The 18,795-nt window shown below is 29.6% G+C and overlaps 2 protein-coding genes across 3 annotated transcripts in view; one reads left to right on the top strand and one right to left on the bottom strand.

The window, feature by feature from the left end:
* MED20 (mediator complex subunit Med20) overlaps nt 1-18,795 on the bottom strand; it is a 94,146-nt gene that overhangs the window by 11,680 nt on the left and 63,671 nt on the right. The gene's annotated exons all lie outside the window — the stretch shown is intronic.
* Nucleotides 1-18,795, top strand: part of MS3_00007665 (uncharacterized protein) — a 40,586-nt gene that overhangs the window by 8,564 nt on the left and 13,227 nt on the right. Inside the window, exons 4-11 of the mRNA XM_051215977.1 lie at nt 1,670-1,741; nt 3,894-4,015; nt 4,741-4,905; nt 6,287-6,442; nt 8,007-8,089; nt 11,290-11,437; nt 14,764-14,955; nt 15,768-15,863. Coding sequence (XP_051066524.1) covers nt 1,670-1,741; nt 3,894-4,015; nt 4,741-4,905; nt 6,287-6,442; nt 8,007-8,089; nt 11,290-11,437; nt 14,764-14,955; nt 15,768-15,863 — 1,034 coding nt within the window. The remainder of the gene's footprint in view (nt 1-1,669; nt 1,742-3,893; nt 4,016-4,740; nt 4,906-6,286; nt 6,443-8,006; nt 8,090-11,289; nt 11,438-14,763; nt 14,956-15,767; nt 15,864-18,795) is intronic.

Below are 18,795 nucleotides of genomic sequence, written 5' to 3'. Positions count from 1 at the left end.
GCTCAAATCGAAGCAGGTGGTTTTCTTCGGGGGCCATACCCGGGGCCTTCGACCTGGAGGTCTGATCCACAAGGCAGTGGAGCATCGTAAGGAGATGCAGTCTCATTTTCGTAAACAACACCCCCGCCGCGAGAAGGCAGTGAGTAGGACTTCCCTGGCAGAGGCTATATACGCGTGGCCATGTGAGAGCATCTGGAGAGGGAGAGCGGACTCTCCCCACTCTCGTCCGTACCATGGCATTTGGGGGCGTTAGTATATATACTGACTAAATTGGTTTTTCCCGCACATTTTATTTTTACAATATAATTAGCATTACTATAATTGGAAAACAAATATTGATATTAATAATAATTACTTAATAATATATTTCTTGAAAAGAAATAATCTAAATGATATGAATAAAATGTTTAGTATGTAAATATTTAGTTTGTGTTCATATGTTGACCATTGCATTTTAATTTATAGCGGAGATATCACAATGAGCTTATAACTGTGTTTACAATGAAGCAAAAGTTATGAATGTATTTTGTGTAAATTTCTAACCAAACTAATTAGTCTGTGATCTATCTTAATCATACTTACTCATAACTTGTTACTTTAAAGTACATTTAAAAGTAATCAAAACTGAATCAATTTTCTTTGAATTACCATTAAGTAGATGACTAGGTACTAAAGAATAAAAATAAGTTGATGTTTTTGTTAAACTTATGAATCCATGTCAACTATTTCTGAAAACACAACAATATATAAGCTGACTTCAGTGTATGAAACACAGTTTCTAATACATTAAGGTATTTTAAATACCTTCCTAAAGGATCATGATATAATACAGATCAAACACATTTTGTTTCATTATTCATATACTGTTAGTTAAGATTAATTAGAATCTTATTAAAGAATATAGTTTCAAAAACTTTTCTGTGGGATTAATTTCATTGATTTAACGAAATACAGCATATTTTCCATAATCTAATTTTCAGTGTTGCTCACTTGTCCCACTACATTCTTTCTAAATCAATCAGTTTCTTTTGTATAATTTTTTTATAGTTAATGTTTTTTAATCATTCATTAAAGAGAATGATATTAATAGCTAATCTTATTTTATTTGAACAAATTGTAGGAATATAGTTAACTTTACAGTTAACTGTTTTCCATTTTCAATAACGTCTATCAGTGTACTTCCATATTTCATTGAATTCTAATACACTATAACATCAATCGACGTTTGATATCAGATAATTATAAAGTTATGTATTATATTTAATGAATCTGAGATAAGGTGATATTTGCTTTTGAACTACATAGTTGGTTGTTCGATATCGTATTTTCTGAAATATACTTGTCTGTAAATAATTAATTAGTGAGAATACATTGACCTCCTTGTTCAAGCGCTTTATTATTATTTATATTTTGTTAATTTATTTGTCTTATTTTGTTTAAATCGTTAGATATAGTATATTATGATAATTTCAATTGAATAAACTGCATTACATACATTCATATGTGCTGAATTTTCAATTTCTCATATCGACGAGAAAGCACACCATTGGAAAAAGATTTATATTAAGAGTACAAAAGAATTTATTAAAAATCTTTTAAAATACTTTCTATTCTCTTTGTTAATGAATAAATTCTTTTCTAAAACAATTGTCTGATTTTTTTGTTTCAGGTACAATGGCAGTAGTTAGTTTACTAACAGGTGACTTTCTTGATAGAGTAATTCATCTGAAGGCTGATAGTAGTAAGTTTAATAACTTTCATTGAAGTAACTTACTTGTTAAACATAAGCATGTTCTTCAATAAATATTATGTTATTATGGATAATACATAATAGAAGTAACCCATGATGTCATTGAAGAAGGATTAGAACGGTGCAGCGAAGAAGATTTCATTTTAATTATTCCCGGATATTATATATATATATTTAAATGATAGATGAAATCTGTCCCAATCTTTTTATCCACAATGTAATGAATCGCAATTTATATGTCCGTAAGATCCATGATCAGTAAAACTGCTCTCTCAAAGATTTTTAAATGCCATAGTAATCAACAAAAAACCTGAAACATTGTCATAAATTCCTAATTGTTTGCTCACAATAATTGACTTATAGAATAAAAAGAGACTAAAGTGTGTTACATATAATTATGTTAAGATTTTACACTTTCCTACAGTTCCTTGTTATGATCCTAGAAGTTGACCATCTTTTCTTAAACTAACCTTTGAATGTATGATGTCAGAATACATTTATTAAACACCTTGTTTATAATGAACCCATCGGTAGTAGTAATGGTGTGGTGTGTGCTACTTATATTGACATAGGTAGTATATGATGTTAGTCATGAACAGAAGGTATGGCAACAGAGAGACAAGAGGATCGAATAGTAAAGAATGGAAACAGAATTCAATTTGTATGAAAATGCAAGAGCAATGAAGTCTGAGTCATTTTGAGACAATTGGTGGACATTTCGCAAATTAAGCACTTACTTTATGGTTGTTAGATTTTATTGACAAGTCCTGTAATTTTGGGGTAAATACATTCGATTGTTCCCCACTCGTGTTCTGTTCAGTACGATGGTACTACAGGTTTAATTTCGATTTTTTTTAAATCAGATATTCATAGAATTAAAACTATCTTGTCACTGACCAATACTGACAAACTTTAAATATGTAGCGAAACCAATTGTTCTTTAACGGCTTGTATTAGAAAAGCTGTTCAATTATTTTAAAAATAAACTATTGAAAAATGGCATACAAAAGGCGGTCTGTAAATCTTATGGTTATCAGTGAAGTTTCAGAATAGACTATTGAAAAGTCGTGGCTATATTGAATTAGCTATGATATTGAATAAAAACTAGAGACTACGATTTTCTTAGTACATATTTCTTAGTTAAATACAAGGATCAGTTCCAATATTACTGAAATAGCACAATAACAAATTTACTTTGCTTCTATTATCTATAGTCTGATAAAAGCGATAACAACCTCTTTCATTAATAATAAGTAGTATATTTAAAACATAGATAGGTTGAAAAAGCACCACATTTTGTTGTCATGTGAAATAGTTTATTTACTAAAGTTTAACTTGGTGTTTCATAACACTTTTAGTTATAGAGTTAACGGACTATTATTGTCAGTGTTTCTAGGTTGAAATGTTTTGAAGGATAATTAAATATCATTTTAAATATATCATTAACAGCCTAACGGTCAATTTGTATTGCGAGTGTAATTTATTCATAATGATTCATTTATTGCAAATTAACTAGATTCATAATTTATGTACTTTAGTTCAATGTAAATTTCAAATTGTATTCTGTTATATCCCAACGAGAATTATGAATGGTAAGCTTTGAGAACTATTTATGGACTAATACGATACTTATATTTTTATTGTTTAGTTATCAAGTAACTGTACTATGCATATTTACGTTCCTCTTATTATAAGCTTTATTTTGATCTATTTACTATTGTTATAAGATTTACCGTTCTTACGTTATGCTCAGTTTATTAATTACAGTCTCCCATATTCACAGCCACTTTCGGCTAGACTATGTACAAATGTTGTTTTCTATTTTGTGGTGCAATGTGGTCTGTTTGGTTTGTATGTTTGAAATACATGATTCATATCGCGGAGGCTGAGATCGGTGTTCTTGACTTAACAGACAGAGCTAGGCTGGAAGAATCGATAAGACTGCAGAATGCTCGTACGGGTTTTACGCGTCATTGTTCCGGTCAATAAATCACTTTTTCCTAATTGGTGGTATCATTAGGTCATATTTTAATAGAACACAAGGGCACAAGTTACAACATATTCCTATGTATGATTATACTTATAATGAATTTAAATATCTTAATAATTTTGTTTTTTTTGTTAATATCATGTTTATTTTCAGTAAAATCAGCTAATGAAGCATTATATGGTAATATGACTCATAATGACACTTCGTTACATGATGCAGAACAATTCAGAATTCCTTATGCATTAGCATTAGGATTTTCAGTAGGCATTGTACAAGTAAGATAAAATGCTTTATTTATACAATATTTATTTATATTCTTTTAAAAGCATAGGGTAATAAGCGTTAGGAATTCTCTTATTCTGTATTATTCACTTAATCATCTAGTGTGTGTTATCTTATCAGGCTACTCAAAATAATTTGTATTTTTAAAGATCAGTGTTCCTTTGGCTAATTTTAAAACTAGTTGGAAGATCTAGATATGGCATAAATTTATCACTGTGCTTTAAACCAGTTTTTATACAACCCGTTTATCAGACAAATGGTCAACCAGTCATAGATCCCATTTAATAATAATTAAAATCAATCTTGAGGTGTTTTTAATACTACTGAAACATCCTTCAGTCTTGTACTGAAATTAGACAAATATATCATTAGATCAATTTGTCTAGTTATCATTGCTGAGATTTCGAATTAGATTTTAATATTTACACATTTTTTGGTTACTTGATGATAACCATTATCAATGTTGGTTTAGTCTTTACTTCTAGTAGAAACCTCTCATTCGCGTTTCATTGTGTCCAGTAGTATATCTGACACGAATAAAAGTGCACAGTTCTAGACGGTTGTAGTTGATAAGACTTTCTACAGACTATCTCATTGCAATCAAATAAAATCACAGTATTACATAATTTTATTTATTAATTTATAAGTCATTTAAGATACAGTTATAAATTTTTATCAAAGATGTATAAATCTTGGCCCTTTATTTTGGTAATTTTAGCTTCTAATGGGATTATTCAGATTAGGCAGTTTAATCAGATACTTTTCTGTACCGATGACATCTGGTTTCACTGTTGGAGTAGCTGTTCATGTATTTACAACTCAAGTAAAGAATGTACTAGGTTTAAAATTACCCCGGTTTCCTGGTCTTTTCACTATACCATACGTGAGTTTGATACAATTTGATTAATTAAGAAAATTCAGCACTTTCCACGCTGTTTTTAATTTTGATACTGTACTGTATTAAAAATAAATTATTGATTATAATGCATAAGCTCTTCAAATTTACTAACTCAGATTAAAGCTCAAGGCCATTTTGACAGAATTGTTAATAAAGTTTCATAATTTTATATTATTATTACTTTTCGAAACGAAAGGAGTAATGACAAATAGGGTCAATAAAAGACTATTGTTTTTCTTCATCATAAATTTGGAACTCATATGTTAGTTGTTATCCTAGCCAAACTTGTATTGAATTTCATTCAATTGATTAGCTTACTTTTAAATTACCATAACCATTTTATCTGTATTTGTTTCCGATAAGGTAATATAAGTTAATCTTACTGAATTGCAATTTTTAGTGTATCACTCCGATGTACAATACTAAGCATAGAATTCTGATTGGTAAATCCTGCAGTTTGCTACAGAAATATATCAAAAAATTAGCTATCAGCTTTAAAGTTTATGACAATAACACTCATGAGGTGTAATGTTATCTAATGTATACAAGAGTACCTCAGTCTGTAATAGTTATTTCGTTACTTTGAGGTGAATATAAACGACACAGTTCGTGTTTGGGTCTATGAATTAATCGAATACTGAGTAATGTTTTGTGCGAATAGATGATTTATAAATAAACCACAGGAAGAATAAATTTAATTTTTGGCTTTTAGTACACTTTCATTCAAACTACAAATGTTTCCTGCCTAAAATTTGACAGTTGTCTACAAAACTGTAACAGTTAGTTATATAATAAGAAGTAAATTTATTTTATCCTGTAGAAACCAATAACAGTTATGTCAATTAATAACAATCTGTCTAATCCACATAAAACTGCCCATTTTTAATTATTCAATCGTTCGATATAATGTGTTTGAGTTACATAATACTGTTAAATTATTTACCAGTATATTATATGGTGCAGTAAAAATCTTAATGAATTTTTGTAATAGTGACAAATTAAGTATTTATTTTTGTCTAAATTGTACTGACTTAAACCGAAATGTAACTACAAACTAAAGAAAAAAGTATTCACTGTTTACTAGTAATGGTAATTGATCGAATGTCCTAGACCTGGGTTATGTAAATCATGACTGTACACTAAAATCTGACTAACAGAATAGAAGTTTCTAAACTATCTTTTTAAATCAATATATTTTAATCTCCATGGAATCAAAAAAATGTTTAATATCAGCTCTAATTTGTTTCAAAACTACTATGAGATAAGCATGCTTTGGTATAGTCTTATTTAGGAAAAGTGTAGTTAATATCTTTCTTCGTGCAAATGAGAACTAGCTTTATTTGTATGCATTTTTTTGATTAAATAGACATACTATGAAATATTTCGTACTATTCAACATACCAACATACCGACAATGTTGATGGCTGGCGCATGTATAGCAATTTTGGCTGTTTACAAAGAACGGATTAGTCCAGTTGTTAAGAAATTTTCATTTATTCCTCTTCCTATAGATTTAATTATTGTGAGTTGAATTTCCAATTTTTTAAAAACACTGAATTGTTTTTTTAATATTAATTTTAAATACTCTAGAGATAGTTGAATTCGTGAGTCACTTAAAACTACACCACCATGGAAAACCTGGGAGCATTAGACGGCCACTTCTTCTTAGTATGGGGCTCGTCCACGATCTCGCCCCGCAGGAAACAATAGTGGACGGTGGCGCGATTTCGTGGACTGGTTAAAGTTATACATTAGCATTGTTGGATGCCGGCTCAGTGGTTTGGAGCTCAAGCGTTCACGCGCAAGACAGATAGGTCCTGGGTTCGAATCGCGCGGGGCGGGATAGTGAACTCTCACTGTCGAGAAGTCCTATACTTCCAGGATTTTTATGGTAGTCTAGCTGTAATTGACGCATGAATTCAACTATTAAATTACGGATATCTCCACAAAACCCCCTTCTGATAATACTATAGAAATACTTGATAACAGAAATCAGTTTAGATAGAAGGTAATCACTTATACTCAAGTATCTGGAACTTTAAAATTAATAGAATTACATAGTAAACGAATAGATTCAGTAGAAAACATTAAACTGTTTATTAATTGAAGTCTAGCCCTTCAAGATCATATTTTTAGATTGTCAACATTTTCTTCGCTTGAGATAATATTGATAATAATAATTCACCAATAATAGTTCCTTAAGTTTTAGTAAATCAATGTAAATTAACTGTCTGAATAATTAATATAACAAAAACTATCTTTCTAGTTATAATCTACCTACCTGTAAAACTTTCCAACCATTATTTAAATCATAAATTTATAAAAATCTTTGTGGATTGAAATTGTATATACCCATGAATGTAAACATGAAAGGCTAACGTAGATGAACTATTAATCTGAAAGTAAATCATTACATATATGTATAAATTATTCATTAGTTACATAACAAATTTTAGATTGTTATAAATAAGTAGAATTATCCTTTATTATCAGCGAACTGAAGTACGAACGTTTATCTAAGAATTCAGACTAATATTGATCTTTAGACTTCCATGTTGTATTCATTATGTCTTCATAACCTTCAAGTATATATATATGGGGCACCGAAGTGGTTAAAGTATAGAAGATGTGAGAAATTCATAAATATGCTGTGCAATAAAGCTTAATAACAAAAATGAATTGTTTAAAAGGTAATTTATATTCGAGTTAATTACATAATTTTAACTGTCTAGTTGAAATGAATGCTGCTTCAGTATTCTTTTAAAGTATCATTTTAAAAAGCATGAACAATTTGGTTTTTTTATTCATTATGCAAAACGTAGTTAAAAATTAGGATATAAAATTGTAGCTTTTTACAGATCATTTTAAAATAAGCCAAACAAGATATGATAGCAGTCATAAACAAAATCATGTTTGAAGTAATATGAGGTATAGATTACTTATAGTAAGTTGGGTTTCAATATCAGAAATATAACATTTTATCTTATTGATATCAAGTAATCAGATCGTATTTAGATTGTTGACCAGTTCTATTTGTTATATTCACTTATTATACCTAAATTATTACTAATTATTCTATACCACAGGTTATATTGTCAACTATTGTTTCATATTCAGTTGATTTACACGATAAATATGATGTTAAAATTGTTGGTAAAATATCGAAAGGGTAAGATATTTTATAGTTCTCTTCATAGAAACGTGTTTGACAACAAGAAATGTTTATTAAAACTAACGATTATAGTTTTTTCTTAGTTTATTTCAAGTAGTTGTTTATCAAGTCCTATAGATAATTAAACCCTTTCCTTGATTTCTCATGTTTTCAGCACTTCTCAAACATAATTCACAAATAAATTGTTTAGTATTTGAAAAAAGATCCTTATTAGCATAGTATGTTTCTTGATGTTAGTTCAAATAGGTTCAATTTGATTTGAAGCATTATTTTACAGTTATTTAACATTTGGTTTGATTTTACATTGACGGATAGATTCAACATAAAATTTCAGACTATGGTGTGTTAGAATGAAGCTTTCAATAAAGTCCTAAATGGTTTTTCTCTTCAGTCAATCCTCAATTATAATGAACAAACGCATCAAGTTTTTTCAGTGCAACTGGGAGCCCACCTGATGTTGATGCTTGAAAGATCCCATGAATTGAACGACCTATTACTTTTAATAACTTCGTCACTGAGCTATGGAGTCAAATGTTTCAAACATAAAACCAATCTTTTATTTTACTCAAGACAGTGTAGATAAAGAAATGGATACATTAAAGAACAATTTATAAAGCAGTAGTTGTCCAGCTTGGTCAAAAAACCGAAGAATAGGATAAAAGCTTACACAGTCAGCAAGAAAGCTCTTGATCCAAAACTAAATTATAAATGGAACATGGTGGTTGACCTCAAAAGATCAAGTATAAGATACCGATCATGAGCTCTTCCATATGCTATTACCAATTTATCTACCGTTGCGGGGCCAGTTACAAGGGCGTACTCAGAATTATTTTTCTTTGAGTATTCGTTAACATGTATCGGAATGGTTGGGACTTGAGGTGACGGGATCGATCAACAAGGTCATTATTTCTCGCGTGGCATATAGTAATCATATCATATTAATAAATGAAACCATTTGATTTCATACCAATTCCAGAACAACCTTCTCAAATGTAAAAGATTACGCCTATTCTCCATAACGGAAGCCAGTAAAATCATCACCAGGAAACCAAACGTACACAGCCAAAAGAGATATATTCTATGTGTACAGTGGCTCACAATGAGGTTACTCCATGCTTAATATAAATATATATATATAATAAACCCTTATCCACAATTCTTCTGTTATCTGTATCTTTTCCATATCTTAATTTGCAGATTCATTTCTCTTAAACAACATGAACTTAAGATTTTAATTCTTTGTTCTCTTATTATACATTACACTGACATGACCAGATTGTTATCAATTAATGATAACTAAAGTCATTTTATTAAAACTCAACACACAACAAATAGTTTTCATACACTCGTTTTAAAATGACCCTACAAATTTACAAATGACATATCTAAAACGTAAAGTTGGCTTAGCGGACACTGTGAAATTTTCGTGATTTAAGATCAGATCGTGATTTAAACTATGAACATTAAGGATATATTTAATCCGTAACCCATGCATTTTTTGGTTTACTTATTTACGTATGTTTTATCTTGGCTACAAGAATTACAGACTTCTGACGAAGTCATTGAGAATAGTTGTTGAGTTAAATATCTTTCGTTCTTTAATAATCTATAGAGGTCTTCTGACTATTAAGAATAAGTAGTCTCTGTTCACTATCCGAACATTATAAATCCAAACCTTTACAAATATTAAAGCTTACTTCTTGTTGATATTTACATTATAACTAGGGACTAAATTGTAACTAACTGCATGTAGAGCAATTTTCTGGTTGTCGTTTTTAAGCGATATTTTATTTACGGAACGGGTTTGCTAACCCTATGCCCAACCTTGCTCCTTTAACCGGCCTAGTGACTTTAGAAGAGCTCTGAGAGGAATTGTGCATAACAATTTAGGATATGCAAATACATAACTTTTAAAACAATCTAACAAATTTAAGTAATATCTAATCAGATCCTCTTAAATGTGAATTTACAGTAAAAATGGCATTCTATATAAAATATTCCGACTGATAGGCTTCCATGAAATTAAACATTTCTGTGAAACAATAAATTCAGGAATTTTTGGCCATTTTCTTGTTTCACTAATGACAAAAAGTTCTTAAAATAATAGTGTAACATTCTAAAATTTCACTAACCATCCAATAATGTTAATCAAATGTTGTAATTTACCATTTGTTTTGTCAAAACTTGTCGTTACAGTTATATTCATATTGAAATCAAATAAACTTAGTACAACTTCCCTTCACAGACATCAAAATTGTTTTATCTTACTAAGTGAAGGAAGCACTTCAGTACTGTTAACTCTATTAACCCAAATAAACATTTCATAATATCATCAGGAAAACATATATTTTTATGTGTTTCCATAGTTTACTGGCTCAAGAAAAGATATTTTTAGTATATTACCAATCTTAATAAAACATTCAAGTAGTTGCTTCTGATAACCTTAATTAAATTGGATGTGAGCAATATTGTAGTGGATCAATAATTTAATAGATTATTATTATTATTACGGTTACGTAAAAATGGTAGTCTTTATATATAATTGTTGTACTATTCTAAAAAATATGATCATTTTATCAGACCAAATCTAGATCCTTTGAATGGATATGTATTTAAAAATAGTATGAAACAGAACAATATAAGAGCCTAAACACTTCAAAACAGGTAGAAAGTAGTACGATGAAGCTGTAAAATCTGATAATTAAATTAAGTAATATAAGAAATAATTATGGTATTTTTCAGATTGATAAGGAATCATTATTCAATGACACGGACAATGAATTCATCAAAATGATATACATATGTTGAGTAAAAAAGTGAACAAGACTTTCATTATCTTGTGTAAGCTTATGTTACACAGTTATTTGATGAAGTTAGAGAGTTTAGTAAAATGGTATTTGGGATAATTACATGACAATTAGTAGTAAATAATATTTTAATATCATTAACGATGATAATATGACGACAGAGTATTGTCACTTGATAAATAGAAAGATCCAAGTGTTTGAATTAACCTCATAAAAACTTATGAACTAGTGAAATTATTTATATGAACAATTACAAACTTGATTTTCACAGGTCAGTAGATTAACTGCTCAAAGAATAGTTTCTTCTCATAATAAAATAGTCTTCATAAAATCCAAAATCAGATTAATTCTCTTTGTCTAATACGATTTCTCAATATCATTTTATTTCAGAATTCAGTATCCAGAAGTACCGGATATCACGTTAATGGGTCCACATATTGGTGACAGTATTATTTCAGCAGTTATTGGTATTTCAGTTAGTGTATCCCTTGCACGAATATTTGCAACACGTTTTAACTATAAAATCAATACTAATCAAGTAACCCGACATTTTTAAAGAGTGTTATATCATTTCAACTTATAACAAATTGTTTAATTAACTAATCCTTTACAATTCATTTAAGTTTTCACTTGAGCAGAATACTTCCAAACTTCTTGATGGTAACTTCATTAGCTTTATAATCAAGTAAAAATGTCAAATAAAAAAATCGTATTTAACTAATATCGTATGATGGATTTCAATTTGACTGCTAGTTGTACTAGTCTTGAAATTAGAAGTTTGCTATTAGTTTAATTTGTTTAGCTGGAAAATCGAACTTTCCAAGTTCAGCTGCCTGTAGAATGGATAAAATGCAATACAAAGGTTCGTCATAGAAAAAGTAGGAATTAGTTCAGATTAACATATTTTACACTAACACGCGGACAGAAAATCAATACATCTGAAATGCTTCTATTATCAGTGAAAGATAGGAATCTAAACAAAGAATGCAGTCGGAAAAGCGGAAGTAGAATTGAGAATTATAGTGTGTGAAGTTATAATAAGACTGGAAATTCAGAAAAGTATCAATAGCAAATGAATCTGTGAAACTGTACCCGACTTTGAACAAAATGGCATTTGTCTTAGATAAGATAGTTCAACAGCAACTGAGTGTTTATAAGCTTTTTAGTTGATTTCGTTCTTAACCAATTACCTTTTATCAATAATCAAATAATCATTTATAGTTATGTACAAAATATTTCAGCAGGTGAATATTTACAAACATTTTTCTCTTTAGATAAATAGGTTACATTGTGTAATTGTTTTAGTTATACAAACTCATCTGCTCATGTTCGTTTTTTTTAAAAACGTGCTACCATAATTATATCAGATTATTCTAAACACACATTTATTGTATCGCAAATACATTCTAGGTTGATGTACCTAACCAAATTATTGACAGTGATTACAAAATAGCACAAGAAAAGTTCGATGAATAAAGAAGATAGAAAGTAAAATAATGAAGATAAGATCAACTTCTATTTAGAATATAATATTTACTACAAATTAGCACAAACAGAACTACCGTAATTAAAATATACCAATCCAAATAATCAACTATGTTTTCTTAGATGAAACTAAGGTCTCATTAAATTGGTATGTAGTTTGACAATGAATGACGAAATGAAATGAGATCAATCGATTTTATGTCATTCAATCTTCTTAAGAGCTAAAATCTATCTTATTTGACACAAATTGTAACAAATGTTCGTAATAAGATATAAATCACACGAAAGTTAAACAGTCTTAGTATTTTCTTCATATCAAGATCAAGAGTTTTCACAAGAGGTTCACACAAATAATTCTTAATTTCTGAACAATGAAACATCAAAACAGTTAGTTGTTTGGATCTTTGATTTTTGAATCTTACCATAGATGTGTTAGGATTGTAATTGAACAGTCACTTTTTGCCATTCGCGAATCCTATGTGAATAGCCTCAATATTGTTAATAAGTCAAAAGCTTTTGGAGCGGAGGCTAGTAGTGGAATCAAGGACATGATTTTCATTCTTTTTATGACTCATCAGCTAAGTGGATAATGTCATGGCATCTGGAAAGAAAGGTACTGGGTCAAGTCACAGAGTGAACATCAACTTTGAACTCTAGGTACATACAACTAACTTGTCCCAAATACAACGAAACTCTCGTCCTGGATTTCACTACAAACAACTATACATCTCTGCTTATTGGTTGTTTGGTTTTCTTTGCTATGAATGGATAATTAAAAAAACTATTTGAAGTTGGAAGAAAAATGTATTTTGAAAGAACATTGTTTAAACGCATAGCGGGATAATAAGAAACTTTTTAAAAAGCCTTAAAGGTATTGACCACTAATGATTAATCGTACTGTTTTGATGCTGGCCATATTTCGACTTCAAAAGATCCTACATAGAAAAATGGAGATGAGATGTAACCATGATTATCTAGTTCTAGAAATATAAGGCTACACACCATAAATGTAGTGATTTACCCGACCATAAAATGGCAAAGTACTTCCCGATTCCATTCGTTTTGGTTGAGGAAAATTGCTTTAGTGACATTGACTGGTCTATCATTGAGTACCCTCTGACCTCCTATGTTTACAAAATTTAGTCAGTGTTATAGAAAACTATAGAAAAAGCAGTGATATAACTATTTTACAGATGACCTTAAGTGATATTAGAAGACGAAGATTATCAGAACTATGTGATATATTAGCGCAATACATTTCGAACAATCTGGTCACACATATACTTGTTAAGAGCATTTATATATAAAAATAAAAGGTCAACTAGACAGGAAACGGGGTTAGAGGAGATAAGTTAATGATAAGAGTAATAATAATAATAATAATAATAATAATAATAATAATGTGAACACAAACTGAAACCTAATCACTCTGGATAATAAATCAATATTACCAGGGTAGGTATTACTTTAAGAGTCTTTATAATTCTGAAGATAGTTCCATGATTGTGACCACATTGCATAAACTCTAGAGTGGACATCATTTATAGCATCAATGAAATAAAGCTTACAAACGATAATCAGATAGTCATAACCTTTCGGCTTTCCAACTTTCCGCATAGATGATAGTCGTTGAATAATTTTTCTGTTAGATTATTAACTTTTAATGGTCTTAACAGATACAACAAAATTTCTTTTATTATTTTCTAAATCATATCATGTGCACTCAATGAGTGACTAACATTTCAGATGTAATCTAGATCATCAGCAAATGTTTTTTTGTAAATTAACTTTCATATCATGTCTTATTCATCATATGGGTGCACAATAGTTACATTTATAAACTTTACGCGTTTTAAGATAAAGATCTAATTAACATTTGCTCAACTTGGGGGGGGGGAGTTGAACTCCATACAAAAATTCAAGAAGCCCTAATTTAAGTCCGAATATTTTAGAAAGTTACATATAAAAATATAACAGCAAAATATTTCATTTACTTGTACAAATCAGTCTGATTGTAGATTATTTGGACTATACCGAATTTAATAAATTCACTTCATTTCACAATGTTCAACATCCTTGTTGTACAACATTTTATCAAGGAAACTACATAAATGGGGTAGATCTGATTCATTTATGCATAAAATACGGTTCCATCGAAATAATTTTTTCAAACTAATACACTAATCATTTTGTGATAAGTTATAGAAAGCCATAAATCTCTTTCATTGGTAAGAAAATAAAACCTGACATGATAAAAATGATCAACAGATATTTGTTTTGAATTTTCGAAAAAAGAATCGTTTGAAATTATTCACGATTAAGATATTTCTCTACTCAAATATCAATTAACAAAGCAATATTTCGATATTCTCAATCTAGGAGCTTATTGCTTTCGGAGTGACAAATGTAATCAGTTCATTTTTTCATGGATATCCAGCGGCTGCATCGTTATCACGATCTGCTGTTGCCGTATCTGCTGGTGGACGTACACAGGTTGCCAGTCTTTTCTCATGTTTACTACTTATACTGGTTTTGTTCTTTATTGGACCACTACTTTTTTCCGTGCCAATTGTAAGTTGAATGTAATTTAGTTAGAAAAATGTTCTCATTGATATAATAACAATAGAATATATGATTATAATGAAAGATATAAAAAATGTAGTATTCAATCTGAATTATAGTAGATACTTAGCTAACTGTATCACTAATGATCTTAAACTGAATGTCAAAGCACATGTAATACATAATTATGTAGGTCATAAAACTTCTAACCTATTCTAGTTTGTGTTAGTTTCAAAAAAATTCTAAATCTTTCACACAGTGTGTTTTCGTGATCCAATCTATTGAGCATACCACGTGAAAATAACATATTCTAACATAATCACAGTTTAGATACTGAATATATTCAAACTTAATAAAAGAAACGATTATTAAATGATCAGCTTCATCTTTGATTAACAATAAATCTTACAACTCTATAAAGCTAAGTTAACTAAATAAATTTCTGTTTAGAATTCTTAATTCAAGTAAATATCTCTTGCAATGCAATAATAGGCTTTTAGAGTAATTTGGTGAAAAACTGTCTAATATTTTGAAACTTTAAGTGGTGAACTTGAGTCTTTTTGGTAAGGATATGAATACATCAGAACAAATCGATGTCATTTGAAAGTGTCCGAAAATGATGACCAACCAAGAATGAAGAATGTATGTTATTCATTAAAAAATAAACTGTAATTTACTTAGAATTATTACCAATATATGAATGGATCTTAAAGATCTTTATGTCATAAGAGAACTAATACCTACTTCTTCGTTATGAAATCATATATTATCCCTTTCCCTTACCAGTTTTTTTCTTGTTTTGTTTTTCATTTGTCCTAAAGTTCTGTTTATCGGCAATCATTATTGTTGCTATTAAAGGAATGTTTATGGAAGCAAAAGATTTAGTAATGTTTTGGAGATTTTCTCCATGGGACAGCGTAAGTTTCAGTGATGTTTTTAACAATAAATTATTAAATTTTTTTTCTCATTATCAGTAACGACAAGACAATTTTCATCGATTTTACTAGTAATGTCATTATGATTGGTATTAATCGAATTATATTCAACTACAAGGGTCTCATTACTTTAGTTGATTTAATTACGAAGGTATGTAACAAATCGATTCCATTTCACCTGGTGAATCTTCATCGATATAATGAAATAAAGTCATATAAACTTCTTGAACTGATCAAGTTTGATACAGTAAATTTAGAACTTGCTTACCTCTACATTTTAATGAAATATTATTAGTTTAGGGGTTGTGGAGATCATTAAGTTTTTTTTTATTGAGATCATGGACCGATTGATGTTAGACTACCATTGAAAACCTGGAAGCACTGGACGGCCGCTTCGTGGATAAGCACTGCTGAGGAGTCCCACAGTAGGACGAAACGGTCGTCCAGTGTTTCCAGATTTTCAATGGTGGTCTAACATCAATCGGTTCATGATCTCAATCAAAAAGAGAAAGATTATTGTTAAACATAAAGTGAAAAAATAAATAATGTAGTTACAATGAATCATTGCTCAATATGGGTAAAGTGATTACGTTCTTATGGATTAATACTATTATATATGATCTTGATGAATGTGAGATAAAGTGAATTTACACTCTTTCAAATTTTTATTATAAATAACTTCTTATTTTGAATACATTCAACATTGAATGTTAATGTTCACAGTACACTATTAAAAATATTCACTAACAGATCAATAAATTTTTCAAGTACAAATAGATTTTCTGTGGTATAATATTCATTTAGTTTTATGCGAATTAATAAACAATTTTCTCATTTTACTTATAAGAAAAGACAACTGTAAATAGGGTTTGCTAGTTTCTAGTTCATTTCTTTTAACATATTGATATATCCCGACGAGAATTATGAATGGTAACTGTTGGGATCTATTTATGTTTTAATACTATATGTTTTTATTGTGTAATTGTTCAACAACTAAACCATGAATATTTATATTCCTCACATTATAAGCTTTATTTTGACGCGTAGACTATTATTATACGATTTAACGTTCTTCAGTTATGTCCAGTCCATTAATTGGTCTCCCATATTCACAGCCACTTTTTGCTAAATCTTGTACAAATGTTATTTTCCATTGTTTGGCACGATGTGGTTTGTTTAGTTTGTACATAAATCCAGTATGTTTGAAATACATGATTCATAACGCGGAGACTGAAGATGGTGTTCTAGATCCAACAAGAAGATCTAGGCGGGATGAAGAACCGATAGGGACTCTAAACTGCTCGTACGGGTTTATGCGTCATTGGTCCGGTAAATAAGTCACTTTTCTCTAATTGACGTCATATATTATTAGAGCACAAGGTCACAAGTTATAGCACATCTTTTCGCATGAATCCTACTAATATATCACGACTGCTTAATAAAGAGTCAAGGCATTTGTACATTTGTAAGAAGAAACAAACTGGAGTATTAAAGACGAATTTCAAACATAGGGACTACAGTTTTTGACTAGAATTTTCAACTTTGTGTAAGTTACGTGTTTCAAACTGTTAGTGGAAATTAGAAGATATAAAATAAACTATACCTACCATAACAGGTATAATCTTTCCATCAAAGTTTATGTAATAGTATAAATGATTGACTGTGCAATCTTTATGAATGATATAATTGATTTAGAAATTGTTATATATAAGCATGTGTTACCGTAAAACCAGATGATCATGTTTATTAAAAAATGGTATTCATCGCCTATATGTTGTCATGACCTCCAATCTGAAAATTCCAATTATTTACAAAAAACTTAACAATACTCATCTAAATTATATATCTATTACATTTCGATTAATTTATGATATAAAATGAAAAGATTAGTAAGTTTCTGGGTGGTTTAAATCTTAAAACTCAGAACCACTAGATCTTACAAATAATGTAATATTCTATTATATTCAACAATGGCACAAAGTAAGGTTTATAAAAACGTCATTTTCTTATATTTTAAATACTATTACCTCCTTCAAAATACTCCTAATTTCTTACAATACATTTGAAATATTTTCTTCCTTTTGCTCAAAACAACCCAAGGAATCCTTAGAACTCAGATTTTCTAGTTGTTGCTCTGTTACCCGTTTGATTACCTCAATTTCAATTTCAAATGACTATTCGGTATTTCAAGAATAGTAATAAATCAAATACGACAAATTCTAATACATCAGGAAAATGATCTATCATTATGGTTGAATAACTATAAATATTGTAAAACAATGTTTTAATGATTTCCATTTTAGTGTTTATTGAATAAATGTAAGAAATCTCCGATTCCGTTGATTAACAATCTATGAAATGAAACTGACTCAGAGTGATGAACATTTGAGTATATCAATATTTGTTATATTCATAGCTAACAAACTTAGTAGCTCAGTTTACACATTTATTGAATTAATCATATATTTTATTTAGAACAGTTCTGATACATTCACTTGGTATTGTTTTTACTTGAATCTTCACATTGATGTTTATGACTGAAATTGACCAGTCTCTTATTGGCATATGTGCATACTGTGCGTATTGCCTCGATATTGCCTTAATTTACAAGCATTATAAACAAAGATGAATAGTGATTAGCAGTGGAATCCAGTTTGACACGCAATTCATTCTATTTGGGACTCGTCAGCTTGATGTACCTGCATCTCAGAGTTGATGTTCACTCTGGCAAATTATATATGATCACCCCAGAAGTAAATCAGTTGATGAGGTTGTAAATCTTCACCAACCTAGATGGTTGGCCACGTGTTGCGTATGCCTGAACACCGATTACCACGACGTGCAATGTCAACCGGTGTTCGGGATTGTTGGAAGAAAGTTAGGAGTGGCCAAACCAAAACGTGGCATCAGTGCT

Source organism: Schistosoma haematobium, chromosome 4 (genome assembly GCF_000699445.3).
Source record: "Schistosoma haematobium chromosome 4, whole genome shotgun sequence".
Taxonomy (NCBI): Eukaryota; Metazoa; Platyhelminthes; class Trematoda; order Strigeidida; family Schistosomatidae; genus Schistosoma; species Schistosoma haematobium.
Note: the sequence above shows the minus strand (reverse complement) of the source record. Positions and strands in the feature narration are given on the sequence as shown.